We start from the raw sequence: 21151 nt of genomic DNA on the forward strand, positions 1-21151 counted from the left end.
TCGACGTTAATAAATCTCCGAGCCCGGACGGTATATCAACACTTGTCCTCTGTGAGTGTTCTTAGACGCTTGCTCGTCCACTACGCAACCTTTTCAACCTTGCTTACCGTTCAGGAGTTTTCCCAGCGCGTTGGAAGGTTGCCAACGTTCAGCCCATCCCCAAAAAATGTGGGGCGAACAAGCCTGCCAATTACCGGCCAATTGCGATATGCTCCGCGCTCTCCAAGGTTATGGACATGGTTAACCATCATCTTGTCAGATACTTAGAGTCCAATGACCTTCTTAGCGACAGACAGTATGGGTTCTGCAGAAATAGCTCTACGGGAAACCTAATGGCATTTTTGTCGGAACGTCCACCAGTTTGGTGAGAGTAAGTTCGTGGCTCTGGACATCTCCAAGGCATTTGATAGGGTCTGGCACGGTGCACTTTTATCAAAGCTTGTCGCTTTTGATGTCGGTTAAAACTTCGTTCGATTTATATCGAGCTTTCCCAGAGATCGCACTATACGATTTGTTGTTGAAGGGTTCTTATCAGATGAGTATACATTGACGCAGGGGTGCCACAAGGCTCTGTCTTTTCCCCTTCCCTTTTTCCTATTTTCATTGACGATCTATTGGGTCAGACTTGGAATGCAGTCTACTCATTTGCCCATGACAATAGTCTGTGTCATTCATATTCATTCGACCATAGGCCCAGTTCTCAAGAAATTTGTGGACAGGAGGCTCATTATGGATGAGACGCTCTCCCAGGATTTGTTGGCCATTTCTGTGTGGGGTAGAATGAACAGAGTAGACTTTAACGCACAGACACCTCTTTCGAGAAGTGCTGTTTCTTGTCTCACAAGCGATTCACTGACCCACTTCAATCGTCGATATCTATCGACGGCATAGATATTGAGCAGTCAGATGCTCTTGATGTTCTGGGCATAAAGATACAATGTCCGATGTCCGTTGGTTAAAACAATTATTCGAAGTGTCGAAAGAAGCATTCAAGTGTTTGGGCTTTCTTAAGCGGTGCAAGAAATATTTCACCTCTTCTGGTCTTCTCAATATCTATACTACCTACTTCAGGCCGAGGATGGAATATAACTCACATATATGGGCTGGAGCTCCAAAATCATCCTTGAAGCTACTTGACCGGGTTCAACGGAGAGCGATGGTGTTAATTGGGAACAGTGGAGTATCCAACTCTATTGCTTCCCTTGAACATCGTCGGAATGTGGGTAGCGTTGTATTGCTCTGTCGTTAGTTTCATGGCGTTAGGTCCAGGGATATTCGCCTCTTATACGAGACGTTAGGATGTTCACCAAGAATACAAGACTTGCCAGGAACTCACACCCGTTTGTAATTGATTGGCCAGTCGACCGAACCATACGTTACCGAGAAAATTCATTTTTCGCCCGAAGCATTCGTATGTGAAATCGAGTTAATGTCTTTCGGGCTAATGTCTTTCCCACCGACATTTACGTTCAGAAATTGAAGACGAATATCAATTAACACTACACCCTCTTTTCCCCCTCCAACCCTTAACCTTCCTAATTGCCAACGCAATGCACTGCATATATAGGGGACAGCCCCTGCGTGTTGGTTATATGAAAAAAAAATTGCGGCTTCCAAGGGCTCAAGAAGTCAAATCGGGAGAGCGGTTTATATGGGAGCTGTATCCAAATCTGAACCATCTCTCTGTCGAAATGACGATAACGGTCGAACGCGTAGAGCTAGCTACTTGAAATTTTGCATAGATATTTAATATTGATGTAGGTCGTTGGGTTCCGATTTGGATATAGTCTCCATATAATCTCCATTTGACTTTTATAACCCCTAGAAGCCTCAATTTATATCCAATATGGCTAAAATTTGAAACAAAGACTTTAGTTACGACTTTTAACATCCATGCCAAGTCTGATCCTAATCGGTCTATACGCAGATATGGCCCCCATATAAACTGATTCGGCGATTTGACTTCTTGAGCCTGTATAAGCCCCAATTTTCATCAGGTTTGGCTGAAATTTCGATCACAGACTTGAGTTACGACTTCCAATATCCATGCCATGTATAGTCCAAATCGGTCTAAAACAGACATAGCCCCCATATAAACAGATCCCTGGATTTGATTTCTTTAGACCTTAGAAGCCTAAATTTGCATCTGATTTAGCTGAAATATGGCCCAAAAACCTATGTTATGACTTTCAACATCAGTGCCAAGTTTTACCCGAATCGGTCTATATAGGCCCCCCCTCAATATAATTCAAATACAAGCTCATTTAATAAGGTTACATTTTTAGCGAGACCGATGGTGGTGGCTACCCAAGATTCGGCCCGGCCAAACTTGGCACGCATTTTTTTCAAGTTTTTTTAATTGAGTTTTTGATTCCTTGAAAACACTTTTTAAATTGAAAAAAAAGCAAATTTAAATTTAAATAAATTTTTGTGAATTGAAGCCATCACACCTGCAAATGCAAATTTTGCCCAAGAACATTCCACTAAGGAACAGGGGCAAACTTCTCACACATCAATGAGTGCAATCCGATTCAAGTTTAAGCTCAATGATAAGGGGCCTCTTTTTTAAAGCCAAGTCCGAACAGTGGGCCACAGTGCGATACCTCTTTGGAGAGAAGTTTTACATGGCATAGTACCTCACAAATGTTGCCAGCATTAGGAGGGGAAAACCACTGCTGAAAATTGTTTCTGATGGTCTCACCAGGATTCGAACCCAGGCGTTCAGCGTAATTGACTGACATGCTAACCTCTGCGCTACGGTGGCCTCCATCACACCTAATATGGTTAAAAAGGTCTTCTAACCAAAGACAAAACGCGTCCCATAGTGGTTGGTGTGTTTTGCTATCTCTAGCTTTCCTTTTCCATTTGCAAAGAGCTCGTCTCGAAAGAGAAACAAACAAAAATTGTTAAAATTGAACGATATTCGCCCTAACAGGCAAAAACTTGAAAATTAAAGGGTTCGGTAGAGTCCGGTGGGATTAGAACCTGGACACACGGAGCAACAGCGAGTGCCGTTGTCTAGCGCACGAAGCTATCAACACAACTTCCAACAGATGCACAGAATCATGTATACCACGGAAGTAGTGTAATTGTCGCAGAAAAACGTCTGTCATTACACAAAAACACATGCATTGGGAAAAAGTACAACTAATAGAACCCTGTCGATAATGGTATGTATGGTGGTAATTGTATCATAGAGGCGTTTTCGCAATTAATACGATTCAAATACAACATACCAACGCACGGCCCTTCACACCTAATATCGTTGAAAAAAACGTCTAACCAAAAACGAAACGCGTCCCATAGTGATTATTGAGTGTTGCTATCTCTGTATTTCCTTTTCCATTTGCAAATATCCAATCATTGAGCTCGTCTCGATTGACTTTTTTGAAAAGACCAAAATTTCAACCAAATCGAGTAATAATTGGGCCTTCAAATTGGAAGATCGATTTATATAGCTGCTATGCCAGGTTATGAACCGGCCATAGGCCATACTTGACACAGTTGTTGAAATTCATACCAAAACGACATTTGCAAAATTTCAGCCAAATTCAATAAGAACTGCGCCGTCTTGGTGATCGATTTATATGGCGGCTTTATCAGGTTATAGAACGACATGTGGAAATTTTCAGCCAAATTAGATAACAATCGCGCCCACTAGAGGCTCAAGAAGTCTAAACGGTAGATCGGTTTATATGGGAGCTATATCAATATATGGACTGATTTAGGCCATACTTAACACAGTTGTTGATAGTCATACCAAAACGAAATGTGCAAAATTTCCGCCAAAGCGTATAAGAACTGCGCCCTCTAGTGGTTCAAGAAGTGAAGACCCCAGATTGGTTTACATGACAGCTATATCAGGTTATTGACCGATTTCAACCATACTTAGCACAGTTGTTGGAAACCATAACAAAACACCTAGTGCAAAATTTCAGCCAAATCGGATGAGAATGGCGCCCTCTAGTGGCTCAAGAAGTCAAGACCCCAGATCGGTTTACATGACAGCTATATCAAGTTATGGGCCGATTTCAACCATAATTAGCACAGTTGTTGGGAGTGATACCAAAACACTACGTGCAAAATTTCAGCCAAAGCGTATAAGAACTGCACCTTCTAGTGGCTCAAGAAGTCAAGATCCAAGACCGGTTTACATGACAGTTATATCAAAACATGGACCCATATGGCCCATTTACAATCCCAACCGATTTACACTTGTTAGAAGTATTTGTGCAAAATGTCAAGCGGCTAACTTTACTCCTTCGTGCTTTCGACAGAGAGACGGGCGGACGGACAGACCGACGGACATGGCTAGATCGGCTTAAAATGTCATGATGATCAAGAATATAAATATTTTATGGGGTATTAGACGAATCTTATATACAAAAATCAATTTGTGTTTGTTTGTCAGTTTGTTTGTTTGTTTGTGCGTTCCTTATGGACCCAGAAACGGCTGAACCGATTTTCTTGAAATTGTCATAGATATTTCATATTGATTCCTTGGTGAAAATAAGACACTGCTTTTTTGATATCTGAAGGGGAGGCGGACCCTCCCCCTTACCCTAATTTTCAGATATCCCAGATCTCAGAAATGGGTGGTGCGATTTAAGCGAAATTTTGTGTGCTCTCATATAGTACCCTAAAAATAAAAAATTGGTATCCAAATTTCGGATAGGGTACCTAGGGGGGCCACCCCACCCTAAAACCTACCAAACATATATTTAGACCAATCACGACAATATGGGACTCAAATGAAAGGTATTTAGAATAAGAAAACGTATCTGATATCCAAGTGTCGGACCAAGTTTTAGGGGAACCACCTCAAGCCTCAAAACACCCCTAAATCGGACATATTTACCGACCACTCCAATATGGGACTCAAACGAAAGGTATTTGCGAGTAGAATACGAATATGATATGCAAATGTGGGACAAAGTTTCTGGGGGTCCACTGCTTCCCCAAAAAAACACCCCCCAAACAGGACTTATTTACTGACCATGGTAATATGGGGCTTAAGTAAAAGGTATTTTTGTGTATAATACGAATCAGATATCCAGATATAAATTATTCATTTTTATACCCACCCCCGAAGGATAGGGAGTATATTCATTTAGTCATTCCGTTTGCAACACATCGAAATACCAATTTCCAACCCTGCAAAGTATTGTACATAAATATTTCGGATCATCGTAAAATTCTAAGACGATTTAACGATGTGCGTGTGTCTGTCCCTCTGTCTGCTGTTATCACTCTACAGCCTTCAAAACTTGAGATATTTAGCTGAAATTCGGCACAGATACGTCTTTTTGATGCACGCTGGTTAAGTTCTTCAACGGGCCAAATCGGACCATATTTGGATATAGCTGCTATATAGACCGATCTGCCGATAAAGGGTCTAATGTCCATAAATGCTTTATTTTTTATACGATTTCGCTAAATTTGGAAACAGTGAGTAGTTTAAGGTTTCCCGACATCTCACCCAATTATGATTCAGATCGGACTATATTTAGACATAGCTGTCATATATACCGATCTCCCGATTTAGGGTATTAAGCCCATAAAAGCCGCAATTATTACCCGATTTTGCTGCAATTTAAAACTTTGAGTTGTTTAAAGCCTCCCAATATCTGACCCAAATATGGTTCAGATCGAACTATATTTGGATATAGCTGCCATATAGACCGATCTGCTGATAAAGGGTCTGAAACCCGTAAAAGCTTTATTATTACCCGATTTGGCTGAAATTTGATCTAGTGAGTTGTTTTAAGCCTCCCGACATCCGACATAGCTGTCATATGGACCTATTTTCCAATTTGGGGTCCTAGTCTCATAAAAAGCTGATTTATTGCCCGATTTTGCTAAAATTGTGACTTGCATAAGGGTATTCGGTACCTGAATCAAATATGATCCACACCAGCCCCCATTTAGATATAACTATAGATATGGTAATGGAGTTTTGATAGGATGATTAATAAATCCATGGTGATGGGTATCCAAAGTTCGGCACAGCCTAGGTTAGTTTAGGTAAGAGTGGCAGTCCTGTACAGACTCACTAAGACAATGTTAAGTCCATTTTGATACCACAATAGCGACAGACCAAGGCTTCTGGTGGGAATCGAACCCACGACTCTTGCACTGATAATCCAAGCACGCTACCAACTCATCTCCCGGGGCGGCACGGCCTAAATTATCCTTTTTAAATCTATTTATTTTTTTGTATTTTTTGAAATATGTTGTTTAAGCTATTTTGCACTATAACTAAATATACTTTGTATCGGAACAGACTCTCCAGACTTATAGTTACCTACGTACAAAAGGCATCTGTGGTCAATGCATTTAACCACAAACCGTAATAATAGGCATGTAAAAAATTAATTATAAATACATTATCAATATTCTAATTTTAAATTTTCTTCTGTACATTGGCTAGCTAGCAAAGTTGATGAGGGTTCTCTTTTCTTTGGCAAGCTATCTTTTAACCATTTTGATTAATAAATAACACATTTCGTTGAAGGATTCATTTCGCTGCCACTGGGACATTGAAATACTTGCGAAAATCCCTCAAAGTTTGATAACGAGCCTATTACTCGATATTTACTTGGAGCATGGGTTCCTTGGAGATCCTTGAATTTTGGATGAACATCGCTGCACCATAGTTGGGCAAAGCTGATGAAGAACAATTGCCACTCATTGTAGGGCAATTTAGAGAAAACCTCTGTGTTTTTAGCATCACCATTCTGAGGCATTGAAGCATTTTCAGTGGTCCGCCAATGGTAATAGGCAGCAAATGCCAATTGTATGGCTCCATTGTCGGCAATATTTTCCGCTTGGGATGCCTCCATATCCTCCACATCTGATCCATATATATAGCGATTATATTGTTGCTGGAAACACTGACGCCTTCGCTCAAATTCCCTCGAACTGTCCTTGTCCCACCAATCGCTGAGCTGACCTTGGCCATCATAATGGCGGCCCATATCATCGAAGCCATGTATCATTTCGTGGGCCAGCAGAAAACCTATGGTGGCATATTTCGTGGCCTTGGGATAGACGGGTGACCAAAGGCGAAAGGGCTGCAATAGGGCCACTGGTATATTAATGGTATTCTCAAAGTGTTCATATATGGGGGTGAAGGACATCTCTTGCGTGGCATCTAGGCTGGCTGTTTGCTTAGCCATTTTATCCGTTCTCAGCGATTCCAGCTTCAATAGAATCCTCTCAATGTTGGCCACATAGTTTTGCGGATCAATGTGTAGATCTTTAAAAAATAAATCAAAATTTTCCTCGTCATATGTGTTAAGCACTAGCCTGATTTTCCTCAATTTCTTAAGGGCGGCCTGTTTCACCTGCGGTGACATCCAGTCATCGTAGTTGGTGTCATTTAGGGCTCTCATAAAGGCCTGTTTGATCTCTTGCCACAACTCTTTTAAATCTTGCTCATATTCGGGATTTCGAAAAGACTTATAGACTTCATGGTTTAGAAATTTTCCAAAGTAGGTTTTGGTTTTTTCCCCACAAAACTCCTGCCAGTTCTGGGTGTTGAAATCCACCAGATAGTCATCGAGCAAAACCCACAGTATGTAATCCTCTATGGTATGAGGCGCTGCATTTTTCAAAACCTTTGCCAAGTTCTTCAAATAGGCTTCATCATAAAGATAAATTTCCTCAGGCAATCGGCTGGTATTTAAGGCCAGTTTTAAAAATTTTTCCATATCAAAATAGTTGGCATATTTTTTGGCTACCTCCGGCATTGGGTAGCGGCTCAATAGTTCCTCCAGAGTTTCGACGGAAAGGTTGCTGGAACCGCCCTCACTTAACTCCGCCTCAAAGTTAAGAATACGCAAGGTATCCTCAAGGGCCTCTGCGGCAGGCAACTCGAATATGGCTGTCATCTGTTGGGCGATTCTCTTCACTACAAAGGGCTCACCCACAAGCAGCGCAGGCGGTCCTAAGTACAGCATGGTGCGATTGCTATTTTTAACATCATTTTGTATGTCCAAGGATAATATGACCGACTTGCCATAATTCAAATTGAGGCGTGCCATAACAGACCACCAATCGAATTTATTGCGCAGCAGATGCCACTTTCGAGATCTCTCCACAAAGGAGAACTCTCCGTATTGTCTGTACATCAATTTTAAGGCTTTAACATAAGCCTCCCTGTTGTCCTTAGTGCTGAGACAAGATCTATAGAATGCACGCACCTTATGCATATGCTCATTCTGGTGATCTTGCTCACTTTCCTTCTGATTCAAAAGATTTTTGATTTTAAACAATAGGGCATTGCTCATCTCCTCGAAATTGTTGGTGTTATAGAGTTCAAGGGTCGCCGCAGAATTTATTCTCAACCAATTATTGCAAGAGTATTCGAAAAAATTATCGCAGGGATTAATTTTAGCATCCATCCATGCCTTTATACTGGCTGCCTTGCTATTGAGTACTATGGCCTTCACTATTGGATTACGAAGATCGAATTTGTTCTGTGCCTCAAGGCCTTTAAGGCACAGCAATAGCAGCGTTTTCAACAAGAGATCCGTTCTATAAGTCAGCCACTTCATTTCTTTTATCTGAACCTTAGGTATTGAAGCTATTTCAAATACTGAACATTCATAAAGAAAATCAAGACAGACGCTTTGCCAACGTCATGGCATCGTCAATACCAACCATAATCAGCACAACTTGTTTGAGTCACAAGCGATTATATGGCTGATATATCATATACGAGGATGGAAGTGGAAGTTTATGATAAGTAAAAGCATGCTTAGTTCGGCCGGGATTCCGCTAAAAATTTATACCAAACTTCTGTCAAGCCAGCAACAATTAAAGCTTCTAGGAACAGAATAAGGGTAATCGAGAGACCGGTTGATATGGGAAATCGGACAAAAATTGCAGCTTCCAGGGGCTCACGAAGTCAAACCGGGAGATCGGTTTATATGGGAGCTATATCGGGTTCTTGAACGATTGAGACCGTACTTAGCACAGTTGTTGTAAGTCATAACAGAACACTATGTGCAAAATTTCAGCCAAATAGGTCGAAAACTGCAGCTTCCAGGGGCTCAAGAAGTCATATCGGGAGATCGGTTTATATAGGAGCTATATCAGGTTCTTGACCGATTTAGACCATACTACGCACAGTTGTTGGAAGTCATAACAGAACACTATGTGCAAAATGTCAGCCAAATCGGTCGAAAATTGCAGCTTCCTTGGGCTCAAGAATTCAAATCGGGAGATCGGGTTATATGGGAGCTATATCAGGTGCTTGACCGATTTAGACCATACTACGCACAGTTGTTGGAAGTCGTAACAGAACACTATGTGCAAAATTTCAGCCAAATCGGCCGAAAATTGCAGCTTCCAGGGGTTCAAGAAGTCATATCGGAAGATCGGTTTATATGGGAGCTATATCAGGCTACGGACCGATTTAGACCGTACTTAGCACAGTTGTTATAAGTCATAACAGAACACTATGTGCAAATTTTCAGCCAAATCGGTTGAAAATTGCAGCTTCCAGGGTCTCAAGAAGTCAAATCGGGAGATTGGGTTATATGGGAGCTATATCTGGTCCTTGACCGATGTGGACCGTACTTGGCACAGTTATTGAAAGTCACAACAGAACTCTTTGTGCAAAATTTCAGCCAAATCGGACAAAAATTGTGGCTTCCAGGGGCTTAAGAGGTCAAAACGGAAGATCGGTTTATATGCGAGCTATATCCAAATCTGAACCGATATGGCCCATTTGCAATCCCCAACGACCTACATCGATATTAAGTATCTGTGCAAAACTTTAAGCGGCTAGCTTTACGCGTTCGACCGCTATCGTGATTTCGACAGACGGACGGACGGATGCATTTGGATTTTGGACCCATGGTTTCATGGGTAAAAACTCTAACAATTTGTTGTTGACTACGATTTCGATAACTTAAGCGCCTACTAATGGGTTCGAATTTTGATGAGAAAGTTTTTCAACGGTAGTTATTCCCTCACTTATGCTGGAGTCATTTGTGAGGTATTCAGCCTTATAAAACTTTTCCACAAATCGGTATTTTTCAGCCCCGAAGGACCAGCAACAGAGGCGATATGCTCCGACCCTCTTAATCAGCCTGTGGGGCGAAACCCACACAGGGATATATCTACAACCCCACTCATCTGCGAAGAAATTGAGGTATTTTTCACCCCCGAAGGACCAGCAACCGAGGCGATATGCTCCGATCCTCTTTATCACCCTGAGCGCCGAAACCCACGCAGGGATATTTCTAGGACCCTACTCATCTGCGAAGAAATCGAGGCCGTTACTTTATTTTATTTTTTTTTTTTTTATTTTTTCTTTGTTTCTCTTTCGAGACAAGCTAAATGATCGGAGATGCAAAAGGGAAAAGGAAAGCCAAAGATAGCAACACACACCAACCACTATGGGACGCGTTTCGTCTTAGGTTAGGAGACTTTTTCAACCATTTTAGGTGTGATGGCTTCAAAGGCCGTGCGTTGGTATGTTGTGTTTGAATCGTATTAATAGCGAAAACGCATTTATGATACAATCACCACATTAACCACGCTCGACAAGTCTGTCTATTAGCTGTACTTTTACCCAATGGATGTATTTTTGTGTAGTGACAGACATTCTTTCGGTGGCAAATTACACTTCTTCTGTACTACACATGATTTTGTGTATCTGTTGGAAGTTGTATTGATGGCTTCGAACGCTAGACTACGGCGTTCCCAGGTTCGAATCCCGGCCGGGGTTTTTATTTTGTTTTATTTATTTTTTTTTGCAAAATTTTATTTTTTTTTTATTTTTTTATTTTATTTTTTGTTGTTTATTTTATTTAATTTTATTTAATTTAATTTAATTTAATTTAATTTTATTTTATTTTATTTTATTTTATTTTATTTTATTTTATTTTATTTTATTTTATTTTATTTTATTTTATTTTGTTTTATTTTATTTTATTTTATTTTCATTTATTTTATTTTATTTTATTTTATTTTATTTTATTTTATTTTATTTTATTTTATTTTATTTTATTTTATTTTGTTTTCTTGTATTTTTTTATTATTTTTTCTCCAGTTTTTTATGCATAAGGAATAACCACAAATGTTCGTAGTGATTATGGTACAACATCAAACCGCAACTAAATTTAAACTCTGACGTATAATTTTATAGAAAAGTAAACAACTTTATAATGGCTTATCGCGATGAAACCAGAGTTTATGCTCTCAGTGTTCAAAATTATTTCAACAGAGACGTGTGTGGCCAATGCATTTCCAATATAACAAAGCTCTTGTATTTACTTCGATTTTATTGATTGCCGGCAAGGCTCTTAAAGCTATAGATCCCAGCAAATCCTTGGAAAGAGAAATCGTTCGAAGAAGTAAAGCTGCCGATATGAAGGCATGGCTGAATACGAACATCAAACCCTGTGACAATTTCTACAAGTTTGCCTGCAACCAATGGTCCCGAATTCACCCAGCGGAGGTTAGAAATGTTCCTAGGACAAATAACTTTGAAGAAGTAAGCACAAGTCTGCAGCGTAGAATCAATCAATTGCTGACCAAACCAGAAAGGGGTAGTGAATTTGAAGAAAAATTGCGTGAGTTCTATAAATCATGCCTAGAAACGAAGGTTCATAAAGAGGAATATTTGAAAGCTTTGCAAAAGTTGTATGGTGCATATGGGGAGTTCTCCTTTGTCAAAGCAACTGGTGTGCAAGTGGAAAAGGAAACCTTCACCCCAGCGCCTAAATTCAATTGGTGGTCCCTTATAGCCAATTTGCAGATGACCTATGGCAAATCGATTCTATTCGCATTTGATGTCGTGGCCGATACTAAAAACCGCAATAAAACCATGCTGTACATAGGACCTTCAAATCTCCTAATAAATGAGCCCTACATGAAGGGAACCCTTATGGGTTATCTAACGACAATTTTCGGTGTGGAACAGATGTTGGCCGAAAAAGTGGCAACGAGTATTCTCGATTTTGAAATTGCCCTGCTTGAGGGCTCTAGTGGTAACTATGACAAAAGTGTGGAAGAGCTGTTAACTCGTTACCACACCGAGGATTTAAGAGAAAAATATGGAAAGTTCATTGACATTCGAAAATTTTTAGAATTGGCTTTGAATACAACCCAACTGCCGCAGGAAGTCTTTGTTTTCGATGAGCAATACTTGGCAAATGTCCTACAAGTCATGGACATATATGATCCCATTGTGGTGCAAGACTATATTTTGTGGGTTCTTTTGGAGGAGTATCTATTGGATTTCTCAATCCAAAATTGGTCAGAGTTTTGTGGTGAAAAAACTAAAAAATATTTTGGCAAATTTATTAATAATCTGGTGTACAAGACTTTTCGCAGCGAGCAATATGAGGAGGAATTATTCACATTATGGCGGGAAATCAAGGATGTCTTTAGGGAGTCACTCAATGGCACACAATATGTCTGGATGTCTGCGGAAGTGAGAGAAGAAGCCCTGCACAAATTAGAAGCCATGACCCTTTCCATTACTTCATACGAAGAGGAAGATTTTCCTGCCTTCTTCGGGGGACTTCAGATAACCAATCACACGTATGTGGCCAACGTAGAGAAGATTTTGAGAAAAATCGAAAACCTTAGACCCAACAAAATGACCAAACAACCAGCCAGCATAGATGCCACTGAGGAGATGTCATTTACACCGGTATATCATCACTTTGAGAATTCCATAACAATGCCTGTTGCTCTGCTGCAGCCTTTTTGGCTTTGGTCCCCCCTATATCCACAGGCCATAAAATACGCCACATTGGGTTTCCTCTTGGCCCACGAAATGATACACGGGTTTGATGATAAGGGACGTCTATATGATGCCCATGGTCAACTGAAAAATTGGTGGGATGCCTCAAGTTCGCTGGAGTTTGAGCGTAGGCGTACCTGCTTTCAGCGCCAATACTATCGTTATTTATATGATGACGATCGCTATGATAAGGAAATGCCTCAAGCAGAAAATATTGCCGACAATGTAGCCATAAAATTTTCCTTCGTCGCTTATGAGAAATGGTGGCAGAAATCGAAGAAGCTTCAGTTTGAGGAAAAGGCGGCGGGAGAAGACTTTTCCAATTTGGATTACAACATGTGGCAGCTATTCTTTATAAGTTTCTCCCAACTATGGTGTAGTGATACACATCCTAAGTTCAGACATATGCAGGATATCCATGCCCCATCTGAGTATAGGGTAATTGGAGCTTTGTCTAATTTTGAGAAATTTTCAGAGATTTTTCAATGTAAGCTGGGCACCACAATGCATCCTGTGGTGAGATGTGAAGTTTATTGAGAACAACTATTTGCACATTTTTTTGTAATTTTATAAAAAAAAAAAATCATTAAAATTTTGTTTAAAAAATTTAATCTTGTATCTCTTGAAGGTTATTATGACAGTTCACTCGATATTGAAGGGTAACTGACAAGCCATTTTAGTTATAGTGCTAAGAATGTTATGAGTTCTTATATGGTATGGATTGACTATTAACATTGCCGATGGGTTTTATGCTAAGTTCACAGAAAATTTAAAACCCCGTTTACGCTTCTCATGTAAATCCGAATCCAAATCCAAGTCCAAATCCAAATCCAAACCCAAAACCAAATCGTAATCCAAATACGAATCCTAATCCAATTCAAAATAAAAATCCAAATAAAAATCCGAATCCAAATACAAATCAAAATTCAAATCAAAATTCAAATCCAAAACCAAATCCAAATACGAATCCAAATCCGAATCCAAATCCAAAACCAAATCCAAATCCAAATCCAAAACCAAATCCAAAACCAAATCAAAAACCAAATCATAATCCAAATCCAAATACAAATCCAAAACCAAATCCAAAACCAAATCCAATTCCAAAACCAAATCCAAAACCAAATCCAAAACCAAATCCAAAACCAAAACCAAATACAAAACCAAATCCAAAACCAAATCGAAAACCAAATCTAAAACCAAATCCAAAACCAAATCCAAAACCAAATCCAAAACCCAATCCAAAACCAAATACAAATCCAAATACAAATCCAAATTCAAATCCAAAACCAAATCCAAATCCAAAACCAAATCCAAATACAAATCCAAAACCAAATCCAAATCCAAAACCAAATCCAAAACCAAATCCAAAACCAAAACCAAATCCAAATCCAAATCCAAATCCAAATACAAATCCAAATCCAAATCCAAATCCAAAACCAAAACCAAATCCAAAACCAAATCCAAAACCAAATCCAAAACCAAATCCAAAACCAAATCCAAAACCAAAACCAAATCCAAAACCAAATCATAATCCAAATCCAAATACAAATCCAAATCCAAAACCAAAAACCAAATCCAAGTCCAAATACGAATCCAAATCCAAAACCAAAAACCAAATCCAAATACAAATCCAAATCAAAATCCAAAACCAAATCCAAAACCAAATCCAAAACCAAATCCAAAACCAAATCCAAAACCAAATCCATAACCAAATCCAAAACCAAATCATAATCCAAATCAATATCCAAATCCAAATCCAAATCCAAATCCAAATCCAAATCCAAATCCAAATCCAAAACCAAAACCAAAACCAAAACCAAAACCAAAACCAAATCCAAATCCAAATACGAATCCAAATCCAAATACGTTTTGTTTGTTTGTTTGTTTGTTTGTGCTCCTCAGAAATGGCTGTACCGATTTTCTTGAAATTTTCACTGATGCTGCATAATGATCCCGTGGTGAAAATAGGGTACTACATTTTTTGAAATCTGAAGGGGGAGCGGACCCTCCCCCTTACCCAAATTTTCAGAAACGCCAGATCTCGGAGATGGCTGGTGCGATTTAAGCGAAATTTTATGTGCTCTGTTATAGTAACCTACAAAAAAAAATTTGGTATCCAAATTTCGGATGGGATACCTTGGGGGACCGCCCCACCCCAAAATCTACCAAATATACATATACACCCATCACGACAATATGGGACTCAAATGAAAGGTATTTAAGATTAGAAAACATATCTGATATCGAGTTGTCGGACATTTTCACCGACCATGTCAATGTGGGGCTTAAATGAAAGGTATTTGGGGGTAAAGCAAGAATTGATACCCACTTTCAGGAACAATTTTTGTCCGTCCACCCCTTTCCCAAAATACCCCACAAACAGCCATTTTTTACTGACCATTGCAATATGGGGCTCAAATAACGGTATTTGGGAGTAGAATATGAATTTGATATCCAAATGTAGGAACATGGGACATCACCCCTTCCCCAAAACACCCCCCAAAGGGTAAACATTTTTCGACCATGCCGCTCACTTGAAAGGTATTTGAGATTAGAAAACAAATTTGATAACCAATTTTGGGACCATGTGTTTGGGGGACGCCTCATGCTGTAAACTCCCGCTCAAAACCAATGACAATATGGGGTTTAAAGAAATGCTATTTGAGAGAAGAGCACGATGCTGATATTTTTCCAGGGCCAAGTGTCTGGGGCACTGCCTCACCCCCCGAAGGCACCCTTAAATCAGACATCATGAGAATATCGGACTGAAATTTAGTATTTTAAGAATGGAGTACATCCTACATCCAAACTTAAGATTGCCATCAGAATTATGGCAATTATGTTTCATTTGCTAAAAAAATCCATAACAGCTCCTTTGCCACATTTAAGAGCAATGTCAATAATAAAAGCCAAGTTTTTTATTGCTGTTGGAGTTTGTGCCAAAATTGACGATTTTATGAAAGACAAATAAATAAAATTTAAAAAGCCGTGGGCGGTTTAACCCTTAATCCTCCATTTATCTTTTTAAATGTATAGGGAAAATAGCCATTTGGACAAAAATTACCTTCGTTACATGTTTTCCACTCTAGCTCCCCTTGCTCAATGAATTTGGTGTTTGCCAAGGCCATCCCCCTTCACTAACCAGCTAAACTCAAACACTTGTCTAAGTTACCTTAGCTGGCTGTCTTTCGTCTCGTTTATACGTAGGTTGTTGGGAAAGGAAAAAGAGATGCCACAATAACTTTATGAAGAAAAAAATTAATCGAATCTCAAAGATTGCCTATTGAAATTAAGACGTTCCTTGAAAAAACAAAATAAATTTCGTAAAAACTTGATTTTGGTAGAAACTATAGTTGATTTTTTTTAATTTAATTTTATTTTATTTTATTTTTTTTTATTTTATTTTATTTTATTTTATTTTATTTTATTTTATTTTATTTTATTTTATTTTATTTTATTTTATTTTATTTTATTTTATTTTATTCTATTCTAATTTTATTTTATTCTTATTTTATTTTATTTTATTTTATTTTATTTTATTTTATTTTTTTTTATTTTATTTTATTTTATTTTATTTTATTTTATTTTATTTTATTTTATTTTACTTTATTTTATTTTATTTTATTTTATTTTATTTTAATTTATTTTATTTTATTTTACTTTATTTTATATTATTTTATTTTATTTTATTTCATTTCATTTTCTTATTGACTTGTATGACAACTCTAGCAGATGAGGCAAAAGTCAACCTGGCTTCCTTGTAAATATAAGCCGCACACAATATTGGCATTTGTTAGATATTTTGTTTATTCTACGACCTGTACTGTTCACGAAATGTATGCAAACATTTCGTTGGCTTTTGGCATTTCTCCATTTTTTGCTTGGTCTCTTCGCCTATTCGTTATAGTTTGTCCGCCCATGCATTTATTATGGGCATCGTAACTAAGACCCCGCTCAAAGCAGCACATGGCCTTCAATGTTTCACAAAATATACCTAAACAAAGAGACACTGTCTACTTCGTTGCTCACTCTCTTCCTCTCTCTCTCTCTCTCTCTCACACACACTAGCCCATATGAAAACTGTTTTGTTTATTTACGACAATGGGAGGACATTCTCACTGTCATTCTAAGACTCAAACTCAATGTCAATAGCAACAACAAAAATGACAACAAGAAACCAAAATTAAATGATAGTGACAACGAAGCAGCAGAGCAACAACAAATGCACACACAACCATATTAGCTGTGAATTTAGGCAATTTTTGGCTACCTTCACACAAGCACTGCGAACTTGGCCACATTCAAGAGCCACTACTAAAATTGTGGCTGAAATTATGATGACACTTCCAGCAGCAGCAACAACAACAACAACACAAACAAACAGAGCAGCATTTGCCAACAGATTAAAGCGGAGAATGCTAATGTGAAAATAACCTTAACCTTTCGAATAAATATTTATAGAGGACTAAATGAAGGCAAACACAACTTTAAATTATTAATAAGAGCCATTTCAAATGAATATTCATCTGCCACCATCATGGCCACCCGCCAGCTCTCTGGCCGGTGGGCTGGTGTACTCTTAACAAGTTAAAGTAGTATCACGGCCATACTCGGGTGGGTGCCCAGCAGGAACTCAAATGAACCAAAGCATAGCACATGGTGTCGTATACGTGTTTCGATATGAGCCAATTTAATATTCTTCATACGCCAAGGGGTCCTGTGGTCCAACAGCATGGCAAATGACAGCATCATCGTGCCTGCGTGCCAGCTTATTATCATGATTGACTTTGGTTTTTATAGCATCTTTTTTTTTCTTTCTTTGGAACAGCCTTAAATGTCGTACAAGCCATCATAGATGAGAGACTTTTGGATATTGGAAAAAATTTCTCAAATTTTCTCAAACACACAAAATTTTTAAGATTTGGTCGCTAAAGAAAAAATTTTTTAAATTTCTTTGAAATTTGAATAAGACAAAATTTCTATGAAATTTTCTCAAAAGACAAAATTTCTATGAAATTTTCTCAAAAGACAAAATTTCTATGAAATTTTCTCTAAAGACAAAATTTCTATAAAATTTTCTCTAATGACAAAATTGCTATGAAATTTCCTCCAAAGACAAAGTTTCTTTGAAATTTTCTCCAAAGACAATGTTTCCATGATATTTTCTCTAAAAACAAAATTTCTTTGAAATTTCCTCTTAAGACCAAATTTCTCCGAAATTTTCTCTAAAGACCAAATTTCTCTAAAATTTTCTCTAAATACAAAATTTCTATAAAATATTCTCTAAAGACAAAATTTCTATGAAATTTTCCCTAAAGTCAAAATATCTATGAAATTTTCTCCAAAGACAAAAGATGTATCCAAAGAGATACATCTGCAAGTTCGCCGAGATCGGAGATAAACCGTCACCCTAGGACGGTAAGCTTGCGCCTCTGTAGACCCGCGCATGAGCAGAACAGGTGTTCGATCTTCTCCTCTTCATTCTCATCAAGACAGCGTCTGCAGTAGTCGTTTTGCGGGACTTCCATGCGCGCGGCCATATGGCCTATCCCAGAGTGTACGGTTATGACTCCAGTAAACGTTCAGTGACTCCTTACAAGGGCCTACAATTCCATCGTCCTCTTCTGGTCAACAGCTGGCCAGAGTGTTCTGGCCATTTGACATTCATCCACAAACTTCCACCTCGCCACCACATTAACACTGGCCATCTCCTCTTCTATGTTCAGTACTTTCAAGATCGACTACAGGTCTACTTGCCGTGGAGAATCCCCTCCTAGCGTACTTTTCCACCGTTTCATTCCCCAGCGTGTCGAAAATTTTATCACGTACTTCGTCGAAAGAAACCCATCTTATCTACGAATCTGAGAAGATTCCCCAGAGATACATCTGCAAGTTCGCCGAGATCGAAGATAAACCGTCTACCAAGGATGGTAAGCTTGTGCCTCCGTACACTCCCGTATGAGCAGAGCAGGTGTTCGATAATCTCCTCCTCCTTCTAGTCAAGATAGCGCCCGCAATAGTCGTTTTGCGGGACTTCCATGCGCGCGTCCATATGGCCTAACCCAGAGTGTACGATTATGACTCCAGTAATCGTTCAGTGACCCCTTAAAAATGTCTACCAATCCGACGTCCTCTTCTGGTCAACAGTAGTCCAGAGTGTTCCGGCCATTTGAAATCCATCCACAAACTTCCATCTCGCCAACTGGCCATTTCCTCTACTATGTTCAGTACTGGCAAGATCGGCTACAGGTCTGCTTGCCATGGAGAATCCCCTCCTGACGTACTCGTCCGCCCATTAATTCCACAGAACACCTACGTGTCCAGGACAACGTACCTATACAACATCATGAGCCAGAAGCCCATTCAAGTCCCCCAAACACTCCTCCAAGCACTTCGACCTGATAGTCCGCAAATTTAAAGCCTTCAGGGCCATCATACTGTCCACATATATCCTGAGTTTCAAAGATGGGGGTTCATGCTCCGGATCTCTTTTGCGGTCATTGTAATGACCGTACACTTGTTCCTCAGTTTAACTCACATATCTATGTCGAGTGTTTCTGAATAGACCTCAATGCCACCCCTGATTCCATACTGGAGCCGTCAGTGACGAACAAGGTCTTATCCAGCTCAAACAAAGCATCAGCCTCCCACACCTCCCTCCCGGGAAAGTGAATCCGGAGCAACTTCCCTCGAATCGTTCTAGGCGACTGGTAGTTTGAGACCCTCCGCGGCCTACTCCCTGTATTCATGGCATTCAGAATAAAACAGTGGCTATGAACGTCTTCTCTCAGAATGTCTAGCCTAAGCATCACCTTAACGGCACAGGCACCAATAAAAACCTCAACAGGTTGCATATTCATCAACTCTTCTAGACCCGCCTGCAGTGTGGCGGGCCTGGAGGTGACGCAGTTCAGTCTCTCTAGAGTTTGGGGTTCCAAGGTCCGTGTACTTTTCTCCACATCCTTCCACCATACCAGTGCTGACATACCATTTGCCCGTCCAAAGACGGGACCAATCTACAGGTGCGATATAATATGCGGTATAATATATATCCGAATGAAGACCACCACCTGCATCTTCCTTGTGTTAGTCCTCAACCTATTTCTCGTCGTACAATAGCCTTCACAGTGACCTTTCCACAATCACGCTGATCGTTGATAAAAATCTGCCTCGTTTCAATAGGACGACGTCGTACGCATATGCGATCAGTCTCACGCCATCTCCGTTAAGATCCAATAGCACTTCATTTAGCAGTAGGTTCCAAAGAATCGCCGAGAATACCCCTCTTTGAGACGTTCCGCTTGTAACCCATCTTCTTACCACACTTTCTCCCCGTCCAAAAGTCCGCATTATTAACCCTGCCACGAAGCACTAAAAACCCTGCCGTCCACCGAGAGACGACGACTATCTGCACTATATCCGCGTTATTAAATGTCCCATCTATTGGAGTGATATGTCGGCTTCTTCTACCACTTCAAGTAGGGCCGTCTCCAACGACCTCCTCTGAGGTATGCATGTTGATGATGCGAATCGCCCTCACAACGTGCTCTTTGGGCCACCCAGTCGGTTACTCCGCTGCGGTTTAGGTCTCTCTACATAACGACTTCTGTTTAAATTTTGAGAAGAAACCGAATATTTTCTTCTACTATTTATTTAACAATTTAATGACTTAAGTGTTTGCAATCATTGTCTTAATGTTTTTATTCTTTGTCATAATCGCTCTATGTGCAACAAAAAAAAAAAACAAAAATCACCTAATAATCCTTAAACTTAGAAAATGTCTCCCTTGGGGGTCAGTTAATCTTTGGAAACGTTTTCTTTTTAACACTCCCGTAGTACCTGCGACGACGACGACGACGACTTATTTTGTAATAACTTTTAGTACTTGATTGTTGACTATTTATTTAACAGCCATCAGCTAACTGTTTGTTTTTCTCTCTCTCTCTCTCTTCTCCGTTTTTTTGTTTCTTTGCAGCCATACCAATAGTTTATATATTGGCCATTGTTCCTGGCCTAATGCCATGGGATAGTGGCTATCGTTTTCTTTCATTTTGCCATGTTTTCGGATCGGTGGCACCATGGTGTGGCAGCTTTGTCTATCATCTTTTCATGAACATCGAAAGAGGTGAAAATGTCTATTACACGTTGCTGAAATTGGATATGGTCGGAATTTGGGTCAGCCAGAGTTTTGGTAAGTTTTTCCTTTATCTTGCATTCGTTCTTTTTTCGTGTGTGTTTTTGTGTTGGGCCCACCAATTGTGGGTGTATGTGTGTGTGGGTGTGTGAAATCGGGTGCTGCAAACACCACACACAAACCCTGTGCCACAGGAAACTAGAACCGAAAGCAAACACTTGAATTGTCCTTTTTTATCATTTCCTTTTTGG

General features: G+C 39.5%; 3 protein-coding genes across 3 annotated transcripts in view; 2 read left to right on the forward strand and 1 right to left on the reverse strand.

The window, feature by feature from the left end:
* The window catches only part of LOC106096217 (mucin-5AC), a 165078-nt gene that overhangs the window by 59672 nt on the left and 84255 nt on the right, over positions 1 to 21151 (forward strand). Inside the window, exon 2 of the mRNA XM_013263860.2 lies at positions 20742 to 20957. Coding sequence (XP_013119314.2) covers positions 20742 to 20957 — 216 coding nt within the window. The remainder of the gene's footprint in view (positions 1 to 20741; positions 20958 to 21151) is intronic.
* Positions 6317 to 8582, reverse strand: LOC106096223 (membrane metallo-endopeptidase-like 1). The gene has a single exon (XM_013263867.2). The coding sequence runs from the start codon at positions 8556 to 8558 to the stop codon at positions 6489 to 6491; it is 2070 nt and encodes a 689-aa protein (XP_013119321.2). The 5' UTR covers positions 8559 to 8582; the 3' UTR covers positions 6317 to 6488.
* On the forward strand, positions 11236 to 13338 carry LOC106096226 (neprilysin-4-like). The gene is made up of 2 exons (XM_013263871.2): positions 11236 to 12005; positions 12105 to 13338. Exons 1-2 carry the CDS (start codon positions 11255 to 11257, stop codon positions 13301 to 13303), a joined length of 1950 nt encoding a protein of 649 aa, XP_013119325.1. The 5' UTR covers positions 11236 to 11254; the 3' UTR covers positions 13304 to 13338.

Source organism: Stomoxys calcitrans, chromosome 2, assembly GCF_963082655.1.
Source record: "Stomoxys calcitrans chromosome 2, idStoCalc2.1, whole genome shotgun sequence".
Lineage (NCBI taxonomy): Eukaryota > Metazoa > Arthropoda > Insecta > Diptera > Muscidae > Stomoxys > Stomoxys calcitrans.

Bases quoted from the DNA above. Each gene is read 5' to 3' on its own strand.
- LOC106096223 (XM_013263867.2), bottom strand. From the start codon at position 8,558: ATGAAGTGGCTGACTTATAGAACGGATCTCTTGTTGAAAACGCTGCTA.
- LOC106096226 (XM_013263871.2), top strand. From the start codon at position 11,255: ATGCATTTCCAATATAACAAAGCTCTTGTATTTACTTCGATTTTATTG. The intron at 12,006-12,104 runs GTAACTATGACA...GAAAATTTTTAG, and splicing joins CCTGCTTGAGGGCTCTAGTG to AATTGGCTTTGAATACAACC.